General features: G+C 44.4%; 2 protein-coding genes across 3 annotated transcripts in view; one reads left to right on the forward strand and one right to left on the reverse strand.

The window, feature by feature from the left end:
• The window catches only part of si:ch211-117c9.5 (sodium- and chloride-dependent creatine transporter 1), an 18,107-nt gene extending 15,325 nt beyond the window's left edge, over positions 1-2,782 (forward strand). For both annotated transcript variants that reach the window (XM_060048848.1, XM_060048855.1), the window contains 3 exons: positions 99-199; positions 542-712; positions 1,439-2,782. In XM_060048848.1, coding sequence (XP_059904831.1) covers positions 99-199; positions 542-712; positions 1,439-1,567 — 401 coding nt within the window. In that variant the 3' untranslated portion in view covers positions 1,568-2,782. The remainder of the gene's footprint in view (positions 1-98; positions 200-541; positions 713-1,438) is intronic.
• LOC132455102 (solute carrier family 26 member 6-like) lies at positions 2,783-14,528 on the reverse strand. Its single transcript, XM_060048834.1, has 19 exons — positions 14,134-14,528; positions 12,403-12,542; positions 11,662-11,772; positions 11,055-11,233; positions 10,137-10,301; positions 9,794-9,946; positions 9,475-9,557; positions 8,699-8,846; positions 7,340-7,453; positions 7,040-7,117; positions 6,694-6,789; positions 6,307-6,413; positions 6,135-6,204; positions 5,843-5,935; positions 5,547-5,660; positions 5,139-5,432; positions 4,593-4,647; positions 4,199-4,329; positions 2,783-4,085 (listed from the first exon to the last, which is right to left on the reverse strand). The coding sequence occupies exons 1-19, from the start codon at positions 14,265-14,267 to the stop codon at positions 4,059-4,061; spliced, it is 2,292 nt and encodes a 763-aa protein (XP_059904817.1). The 5' UTR covers positions 14,268-14,528; the 3' UTR covers positions 2,783-4,058.
• Between the last annotated feature and the right edge of the window lie 3,847 nt (positions 14,529-18,375).

Here is an 18,375-nt window from a genome sequence, read left to right on the forward strand (position 1 = left end):
GTCTGTCTGTCTGTCTGTCTGTCTGTCTGTCTGTCTGTCTGTCTGTCTGTCTGTCTGTCTCTGTCTCTCTCTCCCCCCCCCCCCCCCCCCCCCCCCAGGTGCCGACCGCTTCATGGACGACGTGGCCCGAATGATCGGCTATCGCCCCCTGCCCTACATGAAGTGGTGCTGGTCTTACATCACCCCTCTCGTCTGTGTGGTAAGTCTGACACACACACACACACACACACACACACACACACACACAGATACACACATGTATATGTGCACCTAACACAACAACGCAGATATAGATACATAGACGGACGGACAAAAGGGGCAGGACAGGCCAGTCGTCGGGATGTTTGAAAGAGTGTGTCGGCATGGTGGAGCCGGACGCCTGGCTCCTACCTGCTCACGAGCGGCCCGTCCCTGCTCTCCACCGTACCGCACTCTGTTGAGTGGGGCGTTACCACCTGCCTGATAATTCATCTCAGTCAACACAAAAGCCTGTTTCCATTTTCCGATGGTCCACCTCTCACACTTTGGGACGCCCCCGCAGGCAGTGTTCCTGTTCCACGTGGTGAACTACAAGCGTCTGACCTACAACACGGCGTACACGTACCCCTGGTGGGGCGAGGCGCTGGGCTGGTGCCTGGCGCTGTCCTCCATGCTCTGCATCCCCGTCACCGTCGCCTACAAGCTGCTGCGCTGCAAAGGATCCTTCCGGGAGGTCAGATTCTCTCTGTCTCTGTCTCTCTCTCTGTCTGTCCATCCGTCCGTCCGTCCGTCCGTCCGTCCGTCCGTCCGTCCGTCCGTCCGTCCGTCTGTCTGTCTGTCTGTCTGTCTGTCTGTCCGTGTCTCTCTGTCTCTCTGTCTCTCTGTCTCTGTGTCTCTCTGTCTCTGTGTCGTGTTGTGTTGGCTTCATTCAGACGGCGCCGCAGTGTGCGTTGCATTCACATTCACTGTCTGCCAGCGTTCAATATGGTGAGAAAAAAACAGAAGGCCGTTTATCTGGTCAGTTCATTCTTAATCACACAGCCACGGTGAAGGCCACTGACGCAAGGTCTCAGCCAGCCTCTGGTGTGCTGCGCAAGGACAGGAGTGAAGAAAACTGCAGAGTTTTACTAATGGGAACCCTGCGACTATGAATAAACCCAGCGACGCGTATGATCGCCAGACATCCATTTAGCAGGACGTGGAAGACCCTAGACCCTGGACACAAGTTCTCTTCCACTCTACTGCAGGGAGCATTAGGGTTTCAGGCAATCGGATATTCAGTATCCTTAATCATCGTCATTGGTCAAAAGACTTGACGCGTGTGACTAGGAGAGTCAAGTGCGGTTAATCGAAAAACTGAATTTTAAACCATACATGCTGCCATTAGCTCCTCCTTCTTCCTCAACCCTCTCCAGAGTAATAATAACATGGCTGACTGGCTTGTGGTCTCTTCCCTCAGCGGTGGCAGCACCTGACCACCCCGGTGTGGGGCCGACACCACATGGAGTACCTGGCCCCCGAGTCCGAGGCAAAACTGCTGCCCCCTGCAGGCGCCAAGAGCTCGCTGCACTTCGAAAGTGTCATCTAAACATCAGCCTCCAACCCAAACAAGCATCATGCCCCCAGCCCCCCCACCCCCAGTATAGTCCCTCTCACAACGCAGAAACCCACAGAGGTCCATCGGGCGCCAGGAGCAATCCAATCAATCATCCCCGCCCCACCCCCCCCCCCCCCCTTCCACAGTCCCACAATGAAGGAAGAAGAAAAGAAAAAATAAGTATTGGACCAAAGACCAGATGGCAGAAGAACTGTCCTCCACAGCCAGACTGTGCGCCAGACGGACAGACAGACAGACAGACAGACAGAGAGAATCCAACAGGTGTAATGTCCCTCCTCACGCTCTGCTCTCTCCAGTCACTCTACCTCGCTGCTCTTCATTCCGCCCGCTCTTTGCACCCCCCGCCTTCTAGTGCCGTCTCGTCCCCGTCTCGTCCTGTGAGTGTTTGACGTGTCGTCGTCCGATTATTGCCGCTGCGATGTGAGCACCCCGCCTCTCGCCTTACATCCGTTGCCCCCTAGCTCGCCGCCGCCGCCGCCAAAACGACAACATCATCCATCCCGACCCGACAGAGGCCCGCCTGGTGCTGGATGCATGTGGAAGATAAAAGACAAATTAAACCATGTAGTCAAACTAATCCCATGAAAGACCTAAGTGTTTAACATTAAAAGTGTGTGTGTGTGTGTGTGTGTGTGTGTGTGTGTGTGTGTGTGTGTGTGTGTGTGTGTGTGTGTGTGTGTGTGTGTGTGTGTGTGTGTGTGTGTGTGTGTGTGTGTGTGTGTGTGTGTGTGTGTGTGTGTGTGTGTGAGGCGTGTAAGGGCTGCATCTGCAGTGTTTACGTGTGCACCAGTGTTGTACCTTGTGCTTACAACGTGCGTCCGACTGCGTACGTGTTGATTAAAAGTGGCACGTCTCCTCCTACTGTCCAGTCAAACTGGACTCTGACTCATCTTTCGTTTTTTTTTTTACCCGTGGCATTCTTATCATTGTAGCTGTACAAAAAAACGAACTCCACTTCTAAAAAAAAATATTGAAAATATACTCAAGTGTCCCTTTGTATTGTAGGAGGATATGAATCATCAGTGTTTAACAAGTCTGTGGGGCGCGGGGGCTGGAGGGGTCTTTCCACATTGAGATGATACAACATGTCAGGTTGGACTGAGGACAGCAGAGCTATGACTGTGGCCCAGAATGATCCTATTCCGAGGAAGAAGCAATAAATGATGCGACATGATGAGATGGAAATGATGTGGTTGGTTCCTTTTTATTGGCTCTTCAGTTACAGGCACCCCTAATATAATCATTGATATAAACTTGGTATCCTGAAGATCTCTTGTAGTTGTAGTCGTAGAAGCTTAGATACTAGACACATTTTATTATATGATAAAAAATTTAGTATGATAATCACACTAAATTACTGCGATTATATCTTTGCTTTTTGTTATGGATATTGATATATATCAATAGCAATGATTACCTATCACTATCTACATAAACACTAATCTATCTACATTGAAAATACATACAGAAATACAATCAGCTCTTCAACAGCTAATATGGGAGAATTGTTGGCTTATGAAGAATAATAGACTTATTACAAGATTATGAAAACAACATTACACAAATGGCTTTGTTAATGAATGGTTTTATCATTCTTTATCATGGAGATTTAGAAGACCTCTGTTCATGGTGAGAATCTAATTTCCAGAGGCGTAAGAAATATCACTAATACCGTGATAGCTGTAAAATACACCACTAATATACAGAGTTATAGAGCGGTAGAAATAAATGTATTCTGAGTGCTTAACCCCTTAAATATAACAGAAGGATGTCCGGCTATGCTGGTATCAGCCACACAACACTGATATTACCCTGCTCTGTGCAGCTCTGTTGGAGGGTAGTTTTGAAACAGAAACTAAGAATTGCACGATGTGAACATTTTGGAGAAGGAATGAGGTTAACTATTCTAGAAAATGCTATTCACAAAAAGTAACAGTTGCCAATATACTAAGACTTCAAAGACAGCGCATTGTACATTGACAGACAAACACAGGTGCCGTTGCATGTTGACACCGGGTCGACAATAGCTTTGACTGCGGTCTCTGCTTTAGCCTCTCACAGTCTCTTTACTCTATCAGAGGCTATAAATACAGAATCCTATTAACATTGCGCCACATTCTCCAACACAGTCCCATTCCCTGCCTCAGAAACACAACAGAGCGTGTGCACAAGACAGGGAGGGAGGGAGGGGGAGAGAGAGAGAGAGGGGGGGGGGCTGCAGTGACGTATGGCTGGCTATCTCATTAGACTATCATAAAAAGCCAGTTTCCTAAGCAACCGCTCTGGCTGTCTCCATGGCAACCAACCACCATGTCACGGTGGTTCATTCTCCCCCACAGTGAGGGGGGGAGGGGGGGGGGCGGAGTCAAGAGCGACCAATGCGGAATCAAAGCAGATGCCAGTGGATCCGAGGCGGAGGAGGAGTGGGAGTGTCCGGCGGGACGAGCCTGACCCCTGTTGGTCACATCTTGGTGATGCAGGACAGGTCCTGATGAACACATGAATGGAAAGAAACTCAGGGGAAACACACTGGTGTATGTTTTGCTTTTATGAATGAATAAGAAACACACTGGAGGGCCCTTTCAGCAAAGGGGTCCCCACCTGGCTGACGTTCTTTTGTGCCTGGCGTTCCAGAGTGTGAAGGACAGCGTCGTGGACAGTGACAAACAGGTTGTTGAGTAGGATCGACTCGCTGAAGATGCCCGCCCTCTTCAGTTGCTGCACAATGCAAACTGGTGGGGAGTCGTCCAACAGGGACAACATGCAAGACACACACACACACAAACACACACACACAAACAGGAAGACTGATTCAGTGTGTGTGTGTGTGTGTGTGTGTGTGTGTGTGTGTGTGTGTGTGTGTGTGTGTGTGTGTGTGTGTGTGTGTGTGTGTGTGTGTGTGTGTGTGTGTGTGTGTGTGTATACGTGTGGGTGTGTGTTTGTGTTTGTATAAAAGGACATGGATGATCTTGTGTTGTGTCTGGTGTGAGCTCACCTTGACAGCCAGCAATATAGACACTCACATCTATCTCTCCAAAGTCTCTGAATATCTGCACATAAATGTTGAAGAAATGTGACCATGTGAGTACCTCATCTTCCGTCTTGGACTCATATCACTAACATACAATATGTGTGCACACTTGGTGTTTGCACATAGGACAGGAGCTCATTTAACAATTCAGGTACAACGTAGGACCTGGTAAGACTCTTTCTCACCAAAGGTTTCTCACCAAAGTAGAAGCTATGTCAAGGCCAAAGTGACCGGTAAAGACCTCCATTTCAGTGGAGGTCTCCTCCAGCACGCTCTTATGCTAAGTTCAATATTTTTGTATCAAATCCGTATCTTTGAAGCAGTCCTCAAGGTGAGTAGGAATATCGGAACTCAAATGTTGCCGGGATACATGCACCTATGCACAGTTAAAGTCTCATATTTTAGATATCCGTTTCTTCCTACACATTGACAAAGAACAAGTCATGTGTGTCTGTGTGTGTGTGTGGAAACAGCAGACCAATATTAAACATCAAATAGAAAACGTCATACATTGTTTAGTGTCTTGGCTGTGACCGTGTCCACAAAGCTGGTGGTGGAGAGGTCCAAGATAACGCTGTGCGTGCGATGCCGTTCCTCGGTCTTCACTCCCCCGTTCTCCTTGGCGCTGTCATCATCATCCGCTGGACATGCGTCTGAAACCTCCGGGTCCATCTGATAGGCCGAGTTCACCTGTCCGTCAAAACCGCCGTAGACTGGGCCCACCTCCGTTGGGCTGACAAGAACCGTCTGGTGTTTTTTGCCTTTTTTCTTCACTGAAGGATTTTGTTCACTGTTGACGTCAACCTGGTTTTCGGTTGGAGAGAGGCACGGAGGGAACTCATTCATTAATTCATGACTCATACTTTCATAGCGATTGTGTTTACTTTCAACAAACGTGCGTTGCATGCAGGGTTGTACCTGTAGTTTCTTTGCTGCCTTTTTAGCTTTATTTTTCTCCTTCTCCTGTTGACGTTTCAGTTTGTTTTCTAGCTTTTTCTTCTCTGTCAGCTGCTCTATGATGTTGATCCCACTCTGAAAGCCGGCAGGATGCGGTGAGAGCATGACACAGCAAGTGAAAGCAATTAAGGATACAAATAAGGAATTTATTTGATCCTTTTAATGAGATATGCCCACACACAGACACACACACACACTCATAAGTTACACGTTCCATAAACACAAACACCTACATAAGCTTGCGCACACACACAAACCTTTTCTTGCAGCGCCTCCAAATACATCTCTGCATTGGTGTAGCAGATTGTAGCCGAAGAACGGAAGATTGTCACTCCTGGAATCAGTTTGGCCTGCACAGACACAACGGCAGCACAAGCGGTGATCAGGGACTCAAAACATAGCTCTAGCGTTTATCTCCTCACTTCCCCTCACAGATTCATGGAACCACTCATTCAACTATTCACAGAGTTATATTATGTCACATTTCGTGACAGAACGCTCGGCTGTAGTACGGAGGCACCATTCACCTGAGATGAGCGGACTCCTTACCTCCTCATAAGCGTCCATCTCCACGTACAGCTCCGTGCCCGGCACGTGACCCAGGATGGAGTAGCGGGGTCTATGAGAGACAGGTTTTCAAGGAGATGTAACACAGGGACTTTAACAGCGCCTCTGTGCCATACATTGTTGAGTTCCCTGGAAAGGTGCTGTGTGCACTCACAGCTGGATCCTGAAGATGACCGTCAGCATGGAGAAGACCACGGCCACGGCCAGACCGATGTCTAGGTTGAGCAGGATGGTGGCCACCCAGGTGACCGACCAGATCATCTGGGGGCAGGGTGGGATCGGTGTCAGAATCAGTTTACTTCATTGAGCCCATGAAGTAAACATTGATCCCATTGGGGATCAATGAAGGGGGGAATTTGCGTGTGTTTCAGTTACTCAGCTCAAGAACATAGAATACACATTTAAGTAAAGAAAAATAAATGTAAAACACAAAGGCATGCTAAGGCCATACAAATACGGAAAATGTGCATATGGGAGGATTGGGCACAAAGTGTTGGATGGACTGTTGGAGAGGACTGGAGGACATGTTATGTAGCCATACCAGATCCATCTTGTTGCTCTTCCAGAGCAGAGGTATATCGTCGAACTGCTTAAACATTCCTTTCAAATTCACAAAAACGATGGTGGCTAGGATTGCCTGCGTGGCAAAGCACACACACACACACACACACACACACACACACACACACACACACACACACACACACACACACACACACACACACACACACACACACACACACACACACACACACGATTGCATCTTATGTATTCTACCAAAAAGAGCTTTGATGGAGATGCGAGAGAGGCAGAGGTCGTCCACAGAAGAGGGATCCCTCTACTGTGTAGACTCCCTGCCTCTCGAGAAATGGGGTGAAGGAAGTTACCTTGGGGAGCTCTGCAAACAGAGAGCCAATTTTCAGAATGGTGATCAGCACAATAATGGAAGACACGACTCCTGCGACCTGAGCAAACATACAATTATCAGAATGATGATTCCCGCATTATTCATACTATTTAGATAAGTGATTCTCAGGTCACATGTCGTAAGAGACAGTATATCCCCAAACATGATTATGTATTGTGAGATGAACCCATATGTGTGTGTGTGTGTGTGTGTGTGTGTGTGTGTGTGTGTGTGTGTGTGTGTGTGTGTGTGTGTGTGTGTGTGTGTGTGTGTGTATTACTTGGGTCTTGCCTCCTGCGCTCTCCTGGACGAGGCTACGGGACAGAGAAGCCGTCACAACGTAACACTGGAAGAAAGCCCCGAACACGTTGGACAGGCCCAGGGCTACCAGCTCCTTTGGAAACACCACAGAACTACATGAGCAGTGTTAAATATTTAACATGTTACCAAAATAGGGTGCTTCCTAAGTCTGACTATTTTTCAAAATCAAGCCCCTTTAAGCTGGTTTTCAATAATGGCTTCTGCTTGTTGTATAGAAAGCCACGGTGTCATGTTCATTTGAGCTTGCTTTGCAAACTAACAGCACCTCCTAGCTATTTCTAAAATCACTGTTAACCACGGCCTCTCGTGGCTTAGTACTTAAATTATGGATAAGTAATACCATAAGAAGAGAATAGTAAGAATAGTGAGGGTTTCTTGGTACAGTTTTAAAGAAAACTTGGGTAAATGTCCGACCACATAATCCATGGCAATTAAAAAGTACTATCAGTTTAATTAAAACCTCACAGGCCTGCTACATCTCCTCCCTGAACCCCCTCGCTACAGACGCAGACATATTAAATGTAGACATGGCAAAGATTGCTGCACATTAAACATTTAGTTGAGCTCGGTTCTGCAAAAGCTTTCAGTATTCCCAGTGCACATCCGTTCTCCAGATCACCACCATCTCGGTAGATGTACACAGACACGACAAGAGCAATAGAGGGGAACAAATAGGGCCAGCATGAGAAAAGCTTTAGACACATGTAAGAGAACAGGGTCTAATATTAGGCCAGTACTAGCCTGGAGAATTAACACATGGAGGCATGTGGAAGAAGACGATTACTTGGCCTGCTCATGCCACAGCGAGAGAGAGAGAGAGAGAGAGAGAGAGAGAGAGAGAGAGAGAGAGAGAGAGAGAGAGAGAGAGAGAGAGAGAGAGAGAGAGAGAGAGAGAGAGAGAGAGAGAGAGAGAGAGAGAGAGAGAGAGAGAGAGAGAGAGAGAGAGAGAGAGAGAGAGAGAGAGAGAGAGATACACAGAGAATCTAAAATGAATCCATCTCTCGCCTCCTCTAGTCTACGCTGATTGTCTGGAGGTAAACAATAAACACACTTCGGGTGCCATGGTTACAGTGACGCCTGAGTGTGACGGAGCACAGAGTGTAGAATTCCAAAAATGACTGTGTCTCCTCTTGAACTGGAGGGGTAGGTTACACAGTGAATTGTTGTGTTTGTCGTTGTTGCTGTTGTTGTCGTTTTTAACAGAACACACCGTAGCACACTGTGAAATACACAGAGCCTCCAACAACGTATCTTTACATCAGTATGCATGCGTCAGGAATGGTATGCGTGAGTTTAATTAGGTCTGACCCAGCCGTACCTGATTGCTATCCACCTTGTAGCCATGCTTAAGGGCCATAGTCTTGCTGATGGAGATGCTAATGGCGTAAGCTACGATCACGATAGCAAATGCATCGGGAAACACCAATATAAATAAGTTGCCGTCTGGGACTCGAGGAGCCTTCAGCCTGGGGGGCGGGGATCGGAGAGACGAGAGGAATTTGTTAGCATTGACACGTGATAGATGTCTCACTGCAGACGGCATGCTTTTGTACCGAATTATTGGAAAGTTATGAATGCCTGAAGGGATTTATTTTCCCCAGAGATTAAACTGACTTTGGCCTGATAAGTAGTGTCTTTGTGTGGTCAAGTTATGTGCCGGTGAGTTAACTCCCTGGGCACTGAGCACAGTAGAGCAAGCAGGGTTTTGAAATTAAATTCACATTACCCACGTAGCATTCACAGTGATACTTAAGTTTACCCTGCTTTATGAATAGACCTTTGGAAATGTTTTGTTTTGAGGCCCTGCCCTGCAAACAAAAAGCCAAGTGGGGTGCGGTAAAAAATACATGTGATTTGATGCAAGTATTCTTTTCTTTCTCTGCAAAGAGAAAAACTTCAATTTTTCTTTCTCTATTTCTTCCCCTATGGTACAAACAAATAATCTCGTTATCATATTCTATTGCTTTGAAAATCTCACTTTTCAATTCTGTATATTTCTGTGTTGTCATAACTCTTTTAGCTTTACAGTTGGTCCCTGAATGGACTATATCAGATACATTAAATAATATACATGAACAATTTAGGTCTACTTACCCACTGGGTATTGCTCCAACCACATCCACTCCATAATGAGTTCTGAATTTAGCAAAATATGAGATGATTGTTGCTACTATGAGCTGTGAAATAAATACCACAAGAAAGCTATCATGTCATATACATACATATTGTATAAATTAATGAAAATGTGTTTTTTTTTAGGAATGCAAGCATCAAAAGCCAAAACATCCTGTCATTACCTCAATACATTTCCATCTCATTTAGGCTTAAACTACTATAAGACTTATGGCGTCCCCTGGTGGTTATACATATGTTAGCAAATATACAAGAAGTAAGGCAGAAAATAAAAACGTACAACTATCAGTTCTATGGGAATGGACATAGGTAGCTTCTTCCGGTAGTAGGTATTCAGTTCCTTGACCAGTATGAGGACAAAAAGTGCCACAATACTAATCACCAGCGTCGCAATGTTTGTCTTCGGTAGCAATGAGCAGAGGTCAATTAACGTCTATGAGGGGAAACAAGGAAAATAAATGAATGAACTGTGTTAATACACAGAGACATGTTGGTTTTCTGTGACTTTGTTTTTTTTTTCAAAATGTTCATTCCAAAGTTACATTTCTATCTCATGTGTAATAGTTCAGACGAGGCACGAAGAAATGTGTGGAGGAATAGAGCACGATATGAAACACACTCACGTAAACCTGTGAGAGAGGTCCGGTGAAGCGCGTCGTGTGAACCCCTACGACGTATTTCAGCTGGGACAGCAGCACCTGAACGGCCACGGCGGTCGTGTAGCCTCGCACCAGCGGCTCCGACAGATAGGTGACCACAAAGCCAAACCTCACTAGACCAAACAGGATCTGGAGAAAGACAAACGACATGTTGCATGGACTCCCAGTCACAATGAAGACACAATTATTATACATATAGTTGTATTTACTTACACAGCAAATATATTGAAAATGTACTTGCTTTTGTCGGAACAAAAATGTACTTGATGCTTTTATTGTCTTAAATGTGTATGATTGGTTGTATATATTGGGATATCTACAATATCTACGTTATAATAGTCTTCCTATCTTTCCATTTACCAAAGTGCCTGAAAAAAATTGTCCCTTTGGGATTAATTGAGATAGAGAATATTTAGAATTGAATCTAATGTATTTGACAAGGGAAATGTAGCTTAAAGCTGGAGTAGTCAATTTGGAGTAACCATCAAGCAGATTCGATTTTGAAAGTATCCAACAGAAAATATCCCCCCCTTCTCTTCTGGCCGCCTTCCAAAGCAACTCCCCCCAAACACAGAAGCTTGGGCAGAGTGCTCTGGCCGAGTGCCTGCAGGTATGCTGGTAGGTAGGTAAACAGACAGCTAATTAGGCCATCCAATCATTTCATTCGGGCCGAAATAAATAATTGGACAGGCCTGCAAAAGCCACAGACACAGAATTTCTTCATTATAATAATTCATTTTTTCTATTTATTTATTGAATGCTGTCAGGAGAAAAACAACAATTAGGACAAAAAAGGGGTATCAAATAAATTGCCTACCCTAGCTTTAACAGTTTGGATAGCGGGGAAAGAGAGGTACGCGCACATAAAAACCATAGGCGTACCTGTAGGACTCCCACCACCGCGGTCAGGGCGCATGATATCTGGACTCTGTAGGCATCTCGCGCGTCAATGTCCACCACAGCGGTGCCGTTGGTCCCGTTCCCCCCCACCACAAAGTTACTGTCTGGGCCGAACTTCTCTGTCACGCTGCCAACCATGATGCTGACCACCGCAAATGTACCTAGACACACGCACATGCAAGCATTCATACAGTACGTGCACCACCATGAATGTACACATGGACACACACAATCAAACACACACACACACACACACACACACACACCCATACACGCATGAATGAATGGGAGAATCTGATGAGCGTCAGCTCTCCACCAGGATTTTACATAGGAATTTGATACATGGCTCAAACTCAGTACTGACATGAAAAAGTCCAAAATTACGTTGTATGATGTTGATAATTGTATTTCGTATTATTATCATGAGGACAATAATGTCAATCAGGAAACATAAAATAAAACATACAAAAGAAGAAAGGGAGATTTATTATATGCAAATAACAAAGTTTGTTCTGTTACGAAACGGCCTTCTACGGCACCATTGGGATCTAAAGGCTCAATCCAGAACATTCTCCCCTGGGTTTCTTACCGATAGATATGTGTCTGGAGGTCCCAAAGATGAAGTAGATCATCACAGGAAAGAGGGAGGTGTACAGACCAAACACTGGAGTCAAGGAGGCCAGAAGGGCATAGGCCATACCTGATGCGGGCATAACATCTTTTAAGTACTGCAAACATACACACATGCACACACGCACATGGATGCACGCACGCACATGCAAGTGCACCCACACACGCACATGCACACACGCACATCATATGTTAAAAAAGTAGGCTAGGTCACGAAAATACACAACTTTGAGACGAGCATCTGCTGTTAGATGAAACACAAAACCAAATGACAGGCTGTCGTTGTTTCTCAGTGTGTTCTGTGAGTACACAGGTTTACATCTTATGTTAAGATGTACACAAAGCATTCACAAAACACACAATTCACATGCAAACACACACACACACACATTCCCACACAGTCCCACACATAAGCACATGCGCGCATAACCGCAGGTACGCACACACACACACACGCATGTTATCAAAGTGGTACATACTTTTTGAACAAATAGTTTTGGGTGCTCAATGAATACAATAATTTAATAATTTTAAGTGTGGGTTAATTTCATATTGCATGTCCTAATTTCTTCACACGCGCGCGCGCACACACACACACACACACACACACACACACACACACACACACACACACACACACACACACACACACACACACACACACACACACACACACACACACACACACACACACACACACCTTGTGGTAGATGCATGATGCCCACACTCAGGCCGGAGACTATGTCCCCCACTGCGTTCTCCCTGATGGAGTACTGAGGCAGCCAGGAGAGCACTGGCACCCATTTCAACACCGTCCTTTTCAGCCCGGGCACTGAACATCTGACTCCCAGAGGTAGAAGAAGAGGAGGAAGAGCAGGAAGACTCAGATCAGGAGGCAATTAAATCCAGGTTTAGTGATTAAAAGTACATTCACGCTGTTTTTTTTATCAGTATGCAGAATGTCAACTTCTAAATCTCCTTTGGATGATTCACAAAACCCCTTGTGATCGTACTTTCTAACTCAGCGTAAATGTTCTCTGGCTATCAGGTCAGTCAGTCAGTCAGGTCTATTTTATTTGCACAGCCCCTTATCACAGTAACACTCTCAAAGGGCTTCGCAGCCCACGCTATACGACAGCCCTAACCCAAGGCCAACCGAGGCAGAGAAAAACTCCCTTATTCATCCAGGAAGAAACATTGAGAAGGAGCCCAGACTGGTGCTCCGTCCTCTCAGTCGGTCAGTGTGTCGCTACCACAAGGATCCTGCTGGAGAGGGGGTCTTAGTATTGGTAGTTAAACACATCTCAATGGTTTATCAGCTGTCCCCGCATGAGGGGTTCCCATGTGGGCTAGGCAAAGAGGGGCCGCTGAGCTATAACAATGTGACGCTTTGCATAGGAGCAGCGCTAGGCCCCACTAAAGCCTCTTTTTTTATGCAATAAACTAGTACACAATGCAAAAAAAAGGAACATAAAAATGTGCTGAAAAGCCAGATTTACAACGTGGAGGAAGGTTTAGAGAGGGTATGGCAGATTAAACATTGGTGGACCTCAGAACAAATGGTACACTAAAGCTTGACACCTCTATGTATACCTAACTGAAAAATCAGGATGAGGCTCTACTGGGACTCACATGACACAGCAATGCGTGTACTAATTTAAAAATATACTTTTAGGAAGGTTTATTGACGATGAATGTTATGAACATTGGAATAGGATGTGAAGGAAGTGCATCATCGTCTGATTGTGGTTTTCTGCTCAAGCTTTGCAAACCTTGACATTCACCCAAGGCTGAAAGGGTGTCAATGAGTAGTTATTGCGTTCACCATTATCATACATCCCATTGCAACAATAATGACAACCTTATCATGGCTTTCTAATCCATATGTGGTACAGTGTTAAATTACAGAGGCTGCATTATCTTAAAGCAAGTGGAAATGTCTTCAGTGGTATTTGTTCAATGTCTTAAATGTTATCTGTTTATGAAATATACCACTAATAATGCATGAAAGGAATGGACCTATGCCAAAATTATATTTCTGTGTTTAAGGTTTTGTTTTGTTTTTATCCTGTATTTACATACAGGATCTTTTGCATTTGAAGGTTTTGTATTATAATGAAATAAAATGTGAATCATAAGAAATACATTCTAGGACTATTCATAGCTCATTCTATGACATTGTGCTCGGGACAGATGGATAAATAAAAAAAATGCCAGTGTTCCACTAATAGAAATTGTAAATAGTACTGTTTTGTCATCGTCACAAAATCACCAATCTTTTTCAGTATGAGTTTGGTTTAGGATACATTTACTCACAATAGCACGGAAATCTTTGCCTTATTATAAGTTAAGCATCAGAGTCCACAGTCGACGCTTTCTCTTCCCGTGTGTGCACGGTTCCCCTGCATCTGGATCATTGTCCAGGACCTACCTCAGAGAGTCCTTGACCCGCTGGGCCAGGGGAGGCTTGGTGGAGTGCGTCCTTCTGCGGCCCAACTCATCCAGGGCCGACTCGGCCAGGACCTTCCGCTGAACACAAAACTCCCCGGACGAAGGGACTCCCATTTTAATGATTTTTTTGTGCTTTCTCTATCTTCTTGAATCTCTAACTTCAACTTGTTGGCAGTGGGGTTTTTTTCCGAATCGAATCAATTTCAATGTCGTCTTTAGCACATCAACAACTAAAAGATAAAGATGTTCTGTATTCCTGGTTGTGCTGCTGGGCGTTTTGGACTGTGGATGTGGACTTTCCCTCTGGTCCTACTTATAGAAAAAAAAACACCCCACCTCTGTCCCCGATTCTTTATTCCCAAAGCTAGAGGGATTTTGAAGCGCAACTGTTATGCTCCAGCGATGATTTACCTGAGGGAAAAGACAGCGCTGATAGGCTATCTTGGAGATCGCCTGACCACACAGACTGAAGCCCAACCGAAGGGTCAACCCCGGGGACAGTAGGATAGGTAAAACAAAATACTACGCCAGCCGAGTCCTTGGTGTGTGACCTTTGGTGACACGATGGCGCCCCTGTTTCCTCTTTAAAACTCATAAAGGTTTATCTTTACGACACTTCTCTGTTCACGTCATCAGATAAAGAGCGATATTCCTAATGGAAAGCTGCTACTGACTTATTATTTTCAGAATAGAATAACAAAGAATTAAACATTACTTTTTTGTCAACGTGTCAACTTTTGTTTCAACCAAAAAATGCACTTGCACAAAACTTTTAAATAGGGTTTCACGTGAATGAGTGGGTAATTTGCAGTATTGATTCGTTGGCACTACCTGCCAACCCCACCTCATTCAAACCTCAACGCAAACACCTTTTCCCCCCATTTAATCAATGTAGCTGCACTGTATCAATGATAAATGCTTCCTTTTCATTAGTTATAGTGCCCTTTGGTCTGATATATATATATATATTATGATTGACTGTCACATGTGATGTGAATCTATTTCTGATATGCAATATCAGAAAAAGATTACCACTGGTAACTACCACTGGGACTTAAAATGTAAGTCCCAGCCTTACATTTTAACTTGCCTCTGCCACTCACCTTCAGATCTGAAATCATCAGACCAGACTTTGAAGAATGTTAAATGATGGCTAGAATATTCAGCGTACAACACACATTAAATTATCGGAGGCGTCACAATAATCTGAAGCCTCAGATGGGAGTTCACCCTGCGTCTCTCTCAGAGCTTCGCAAGGAGAAGTCCAACGCATTGGAAAAAGCAAGGACTTCTTATACAGTGGCACAGGTCTCTGAAATGCTGAGAACAGCTCTGCTCCCCACATAATGTGTGATGGATAAATCCATATTTGGTTTCCCCTTCATCATCTAAGCTTTGTCTCCTTTCCCTTGCACTAGCCATCCTACCTGTTCCTAGCGTTATCTAACGTTAACCTTTGTGCCTGGGGTAAATCGGTACCAAGGGAGCAGGGATCCCCTTAAGCATTCTTCTACTTGATGAGAAAACAGGAAACTCTGTCCTTTAGGTCAATATTATTTGATTTGATCATTGACAATTGCAATGTGAAGTCTCATCTAAAGAAAATGCCATGACAGATGTCATAAAGGGGGAGACGTAGCCGTGCCTTATCAGTTGGATTTTTTGATACTTGACCCCAACAATGCTCTCTCTCTCTCTCTCTCTCTCTCTCTCTCTCTCTCTCTCTCTCTCTCTCTCTCTCTCTCTCTCTCTCTCTCTCTCTCTCTCTCTCTCTCTCTCTCTCTCTCTCTCTCTCTCTCTCCCACACACACGTCAAAGAGTGCCATTCAAAAGGCTTGTTGTTTACATATATCGACTATGAAAATAAAAGAGAGAAAGCAAAGAAATCTGATATATATTGTGTTTGATGAGTGTTTGGCAAAGAGCCAACCATCAAAGAGGAAATGTTTAAGGAATTCAGCACTTGAGTGTGTGTGGAAACAAAATTATGTTAATGATTTCTACATACAAAAAGAGATCTCCAAGTGAATGTTTATACACACATTAATGATTTATTGCGAACCTTTCTGCTAGAGAAAAAAACCTGTTGACTATTATGTAATTTTTCCAGGTGTCCAAAGATTACATTTTCGTTCTCAAATTGTATTGGCTAAAACACGTGTTGCTTATGCAAGCATATTAACTAAACAATGGTTAGTGACAGCCTACCAGCAGTTTGGAAAACAGACACACCTTTTACGATTATGTGTGTGCTTGTGTTTGTCTGTATGTGTGGGTTTGTCACGTTTCACCACCCCCTCTCGCATTTATTTTTATGTCCTAATTGCCATTTGAACTAAGTTCATTACTGTTATTAAGAAGTGACTTTAAAATACGTTCACGTTGAAAAAACATTGTTGTTGCAGGTTGTCCGTGTCAAAGATAATAATAAGACTCTAGAAATGTCACCAACAAGATATCTCACACATCTGACTTCATTAACTTCTAGTACTGATTTCCAACAAGCTGCTCATGTTATTAGTCCACTATACCTTGATATTACAGCTTATTTTTTCATTATTTTCTTTACATTCATAAAAAGTTAGGTTGGCTGAACTAAACGAATAATTTGAAATTATGAGGAAATTATATGGTGATATGGTACACGGAATCAATGATTTTACAACCAAAATATAATTCTGTTGGTCAGATATGTCTGTAGATGTTTATCGCAAGATGGATGAAGTTGGAACCTATTATGTGTGTGTTGATGTGTGTGTGTGTGTGTGTGTGTGTGTGTGTGTGTGTGTGTGTGTGTGTGTGTGTGTGTGTGTGTGTGTGTGTGTGTGTGTGTGTGTGTGTGTGTGTTATCTTTTCTTTAGTAAAGAAGGAAACATCTACACCTATGATTCTGTAGAAACTTTCCTCGTGTTCTACGGAGATTTTTCTATTGGCTATATCTTATTATCTCAATTCAAACTCAAACTCTTCTTTTTCAAACCTTTTCATCCCTGGGCCACTAGGTGGCAGTAATAATGCGAGGAGGGAAAAAGTAAAGAAAAAAGACCCAATCTTTTTTTGATACTCAAAACGGATAGATGATTCTCAAACAGGCTTTCTCCGTAGTCCTGTGATTTATTGTGGATTATATTAGTGTCGGTCCGGTGTTATCATTCCGAGAAGCCATGGGATCCACCATCAATCAGTCTGGTGAAAATAATAACAGGAGGCCTTTTGTCCAAATACTTCTCAGGTGATGATTGACCCAGCCGTCCCTACCTCATCAAGGATCTCTGAGCTCCCCCAGATCTCCTCCTCTTCCTCCTCTCCCCCACCCCCTCTACCTGGGTGGGCTTAGTGAAGGTCTTGGTGCCAACTAATCATACAGGGTACTGGCTGTCCTCAATCAAATCGACAACAGAGAACCAAAATTTGCATCAACTTAGAACTCAAAATTGGCCCCAGGCAAGGAAAGGTGTGTGAGCAGTGTGTCGTGCAAAGAGGAGGAAAGGCTGTGGTCTGTCCATCTGGAACATAGTGATCTGTACACTCGTTCAGTGTACATGAGACGGCTGTATAATGGTGATGCTGCAGCAGGGAGGGTCAGGGGATTCCCAGCCAATGAGCTGTCAGCCTTATGTGTGTGTGGCCAATGACAACGGGTGACTCAGTCCTTCTTGGTGATGTGAGTCTAACAAAAGCGGCTGCACATGCAGCCTGTTGCAGAAACACAATGGACACACTCCGAGACCGGCGCTGCTGACTCACGATCTCAGCCGATTATTCAGTATAACTGGAAATCAGGGGGGTAGGTAATTATTTCTTTCACGTGCAGGCAGACACAGGCAGACACAGGATGACCAAACCACCCAAGTAGTTCAAGTGCTGGGAAGCCCTGTGGTGGATGACAGTGAGGCTGACTGTAGACCAGCCTCCCTCCCAGGGACCAGCTCACACCCTCAGTCTAGTCTTCTTGAACAAGAGGTCAATGTCATGTCAATCCTCCATTCTTACCACCATGGTAGGTGGACATCTATGGAGGTTGAATCCTATTACTTGGTTTCAGCAAGATGTTATATTTATATATTGCACCTTAACTATTCTAGAATTTTTCACTTTTAATAGTTGTTTGATTTGTCTGAATACTCCATTAGTTTGGCCAGTACAACAATAATTTCATTCAATTCTATTCTATTCTATTGTTTTTTCATGAACTTTTATGGTATATGTAGACCAATGGGAG

Source organism: Gadus macrocephalus, chromosome 1 (assembly GCF_031168955.1).
Source record: "Gadus macrocephalus chromosome 1, ASM3116895v1".
NCBI classification, from domain to species: Eukaryota; Metazoa; Chordata; class Actinopteri; order Gadiformes; family Gadidae; genus Gadus; species Gadus macrocephalus.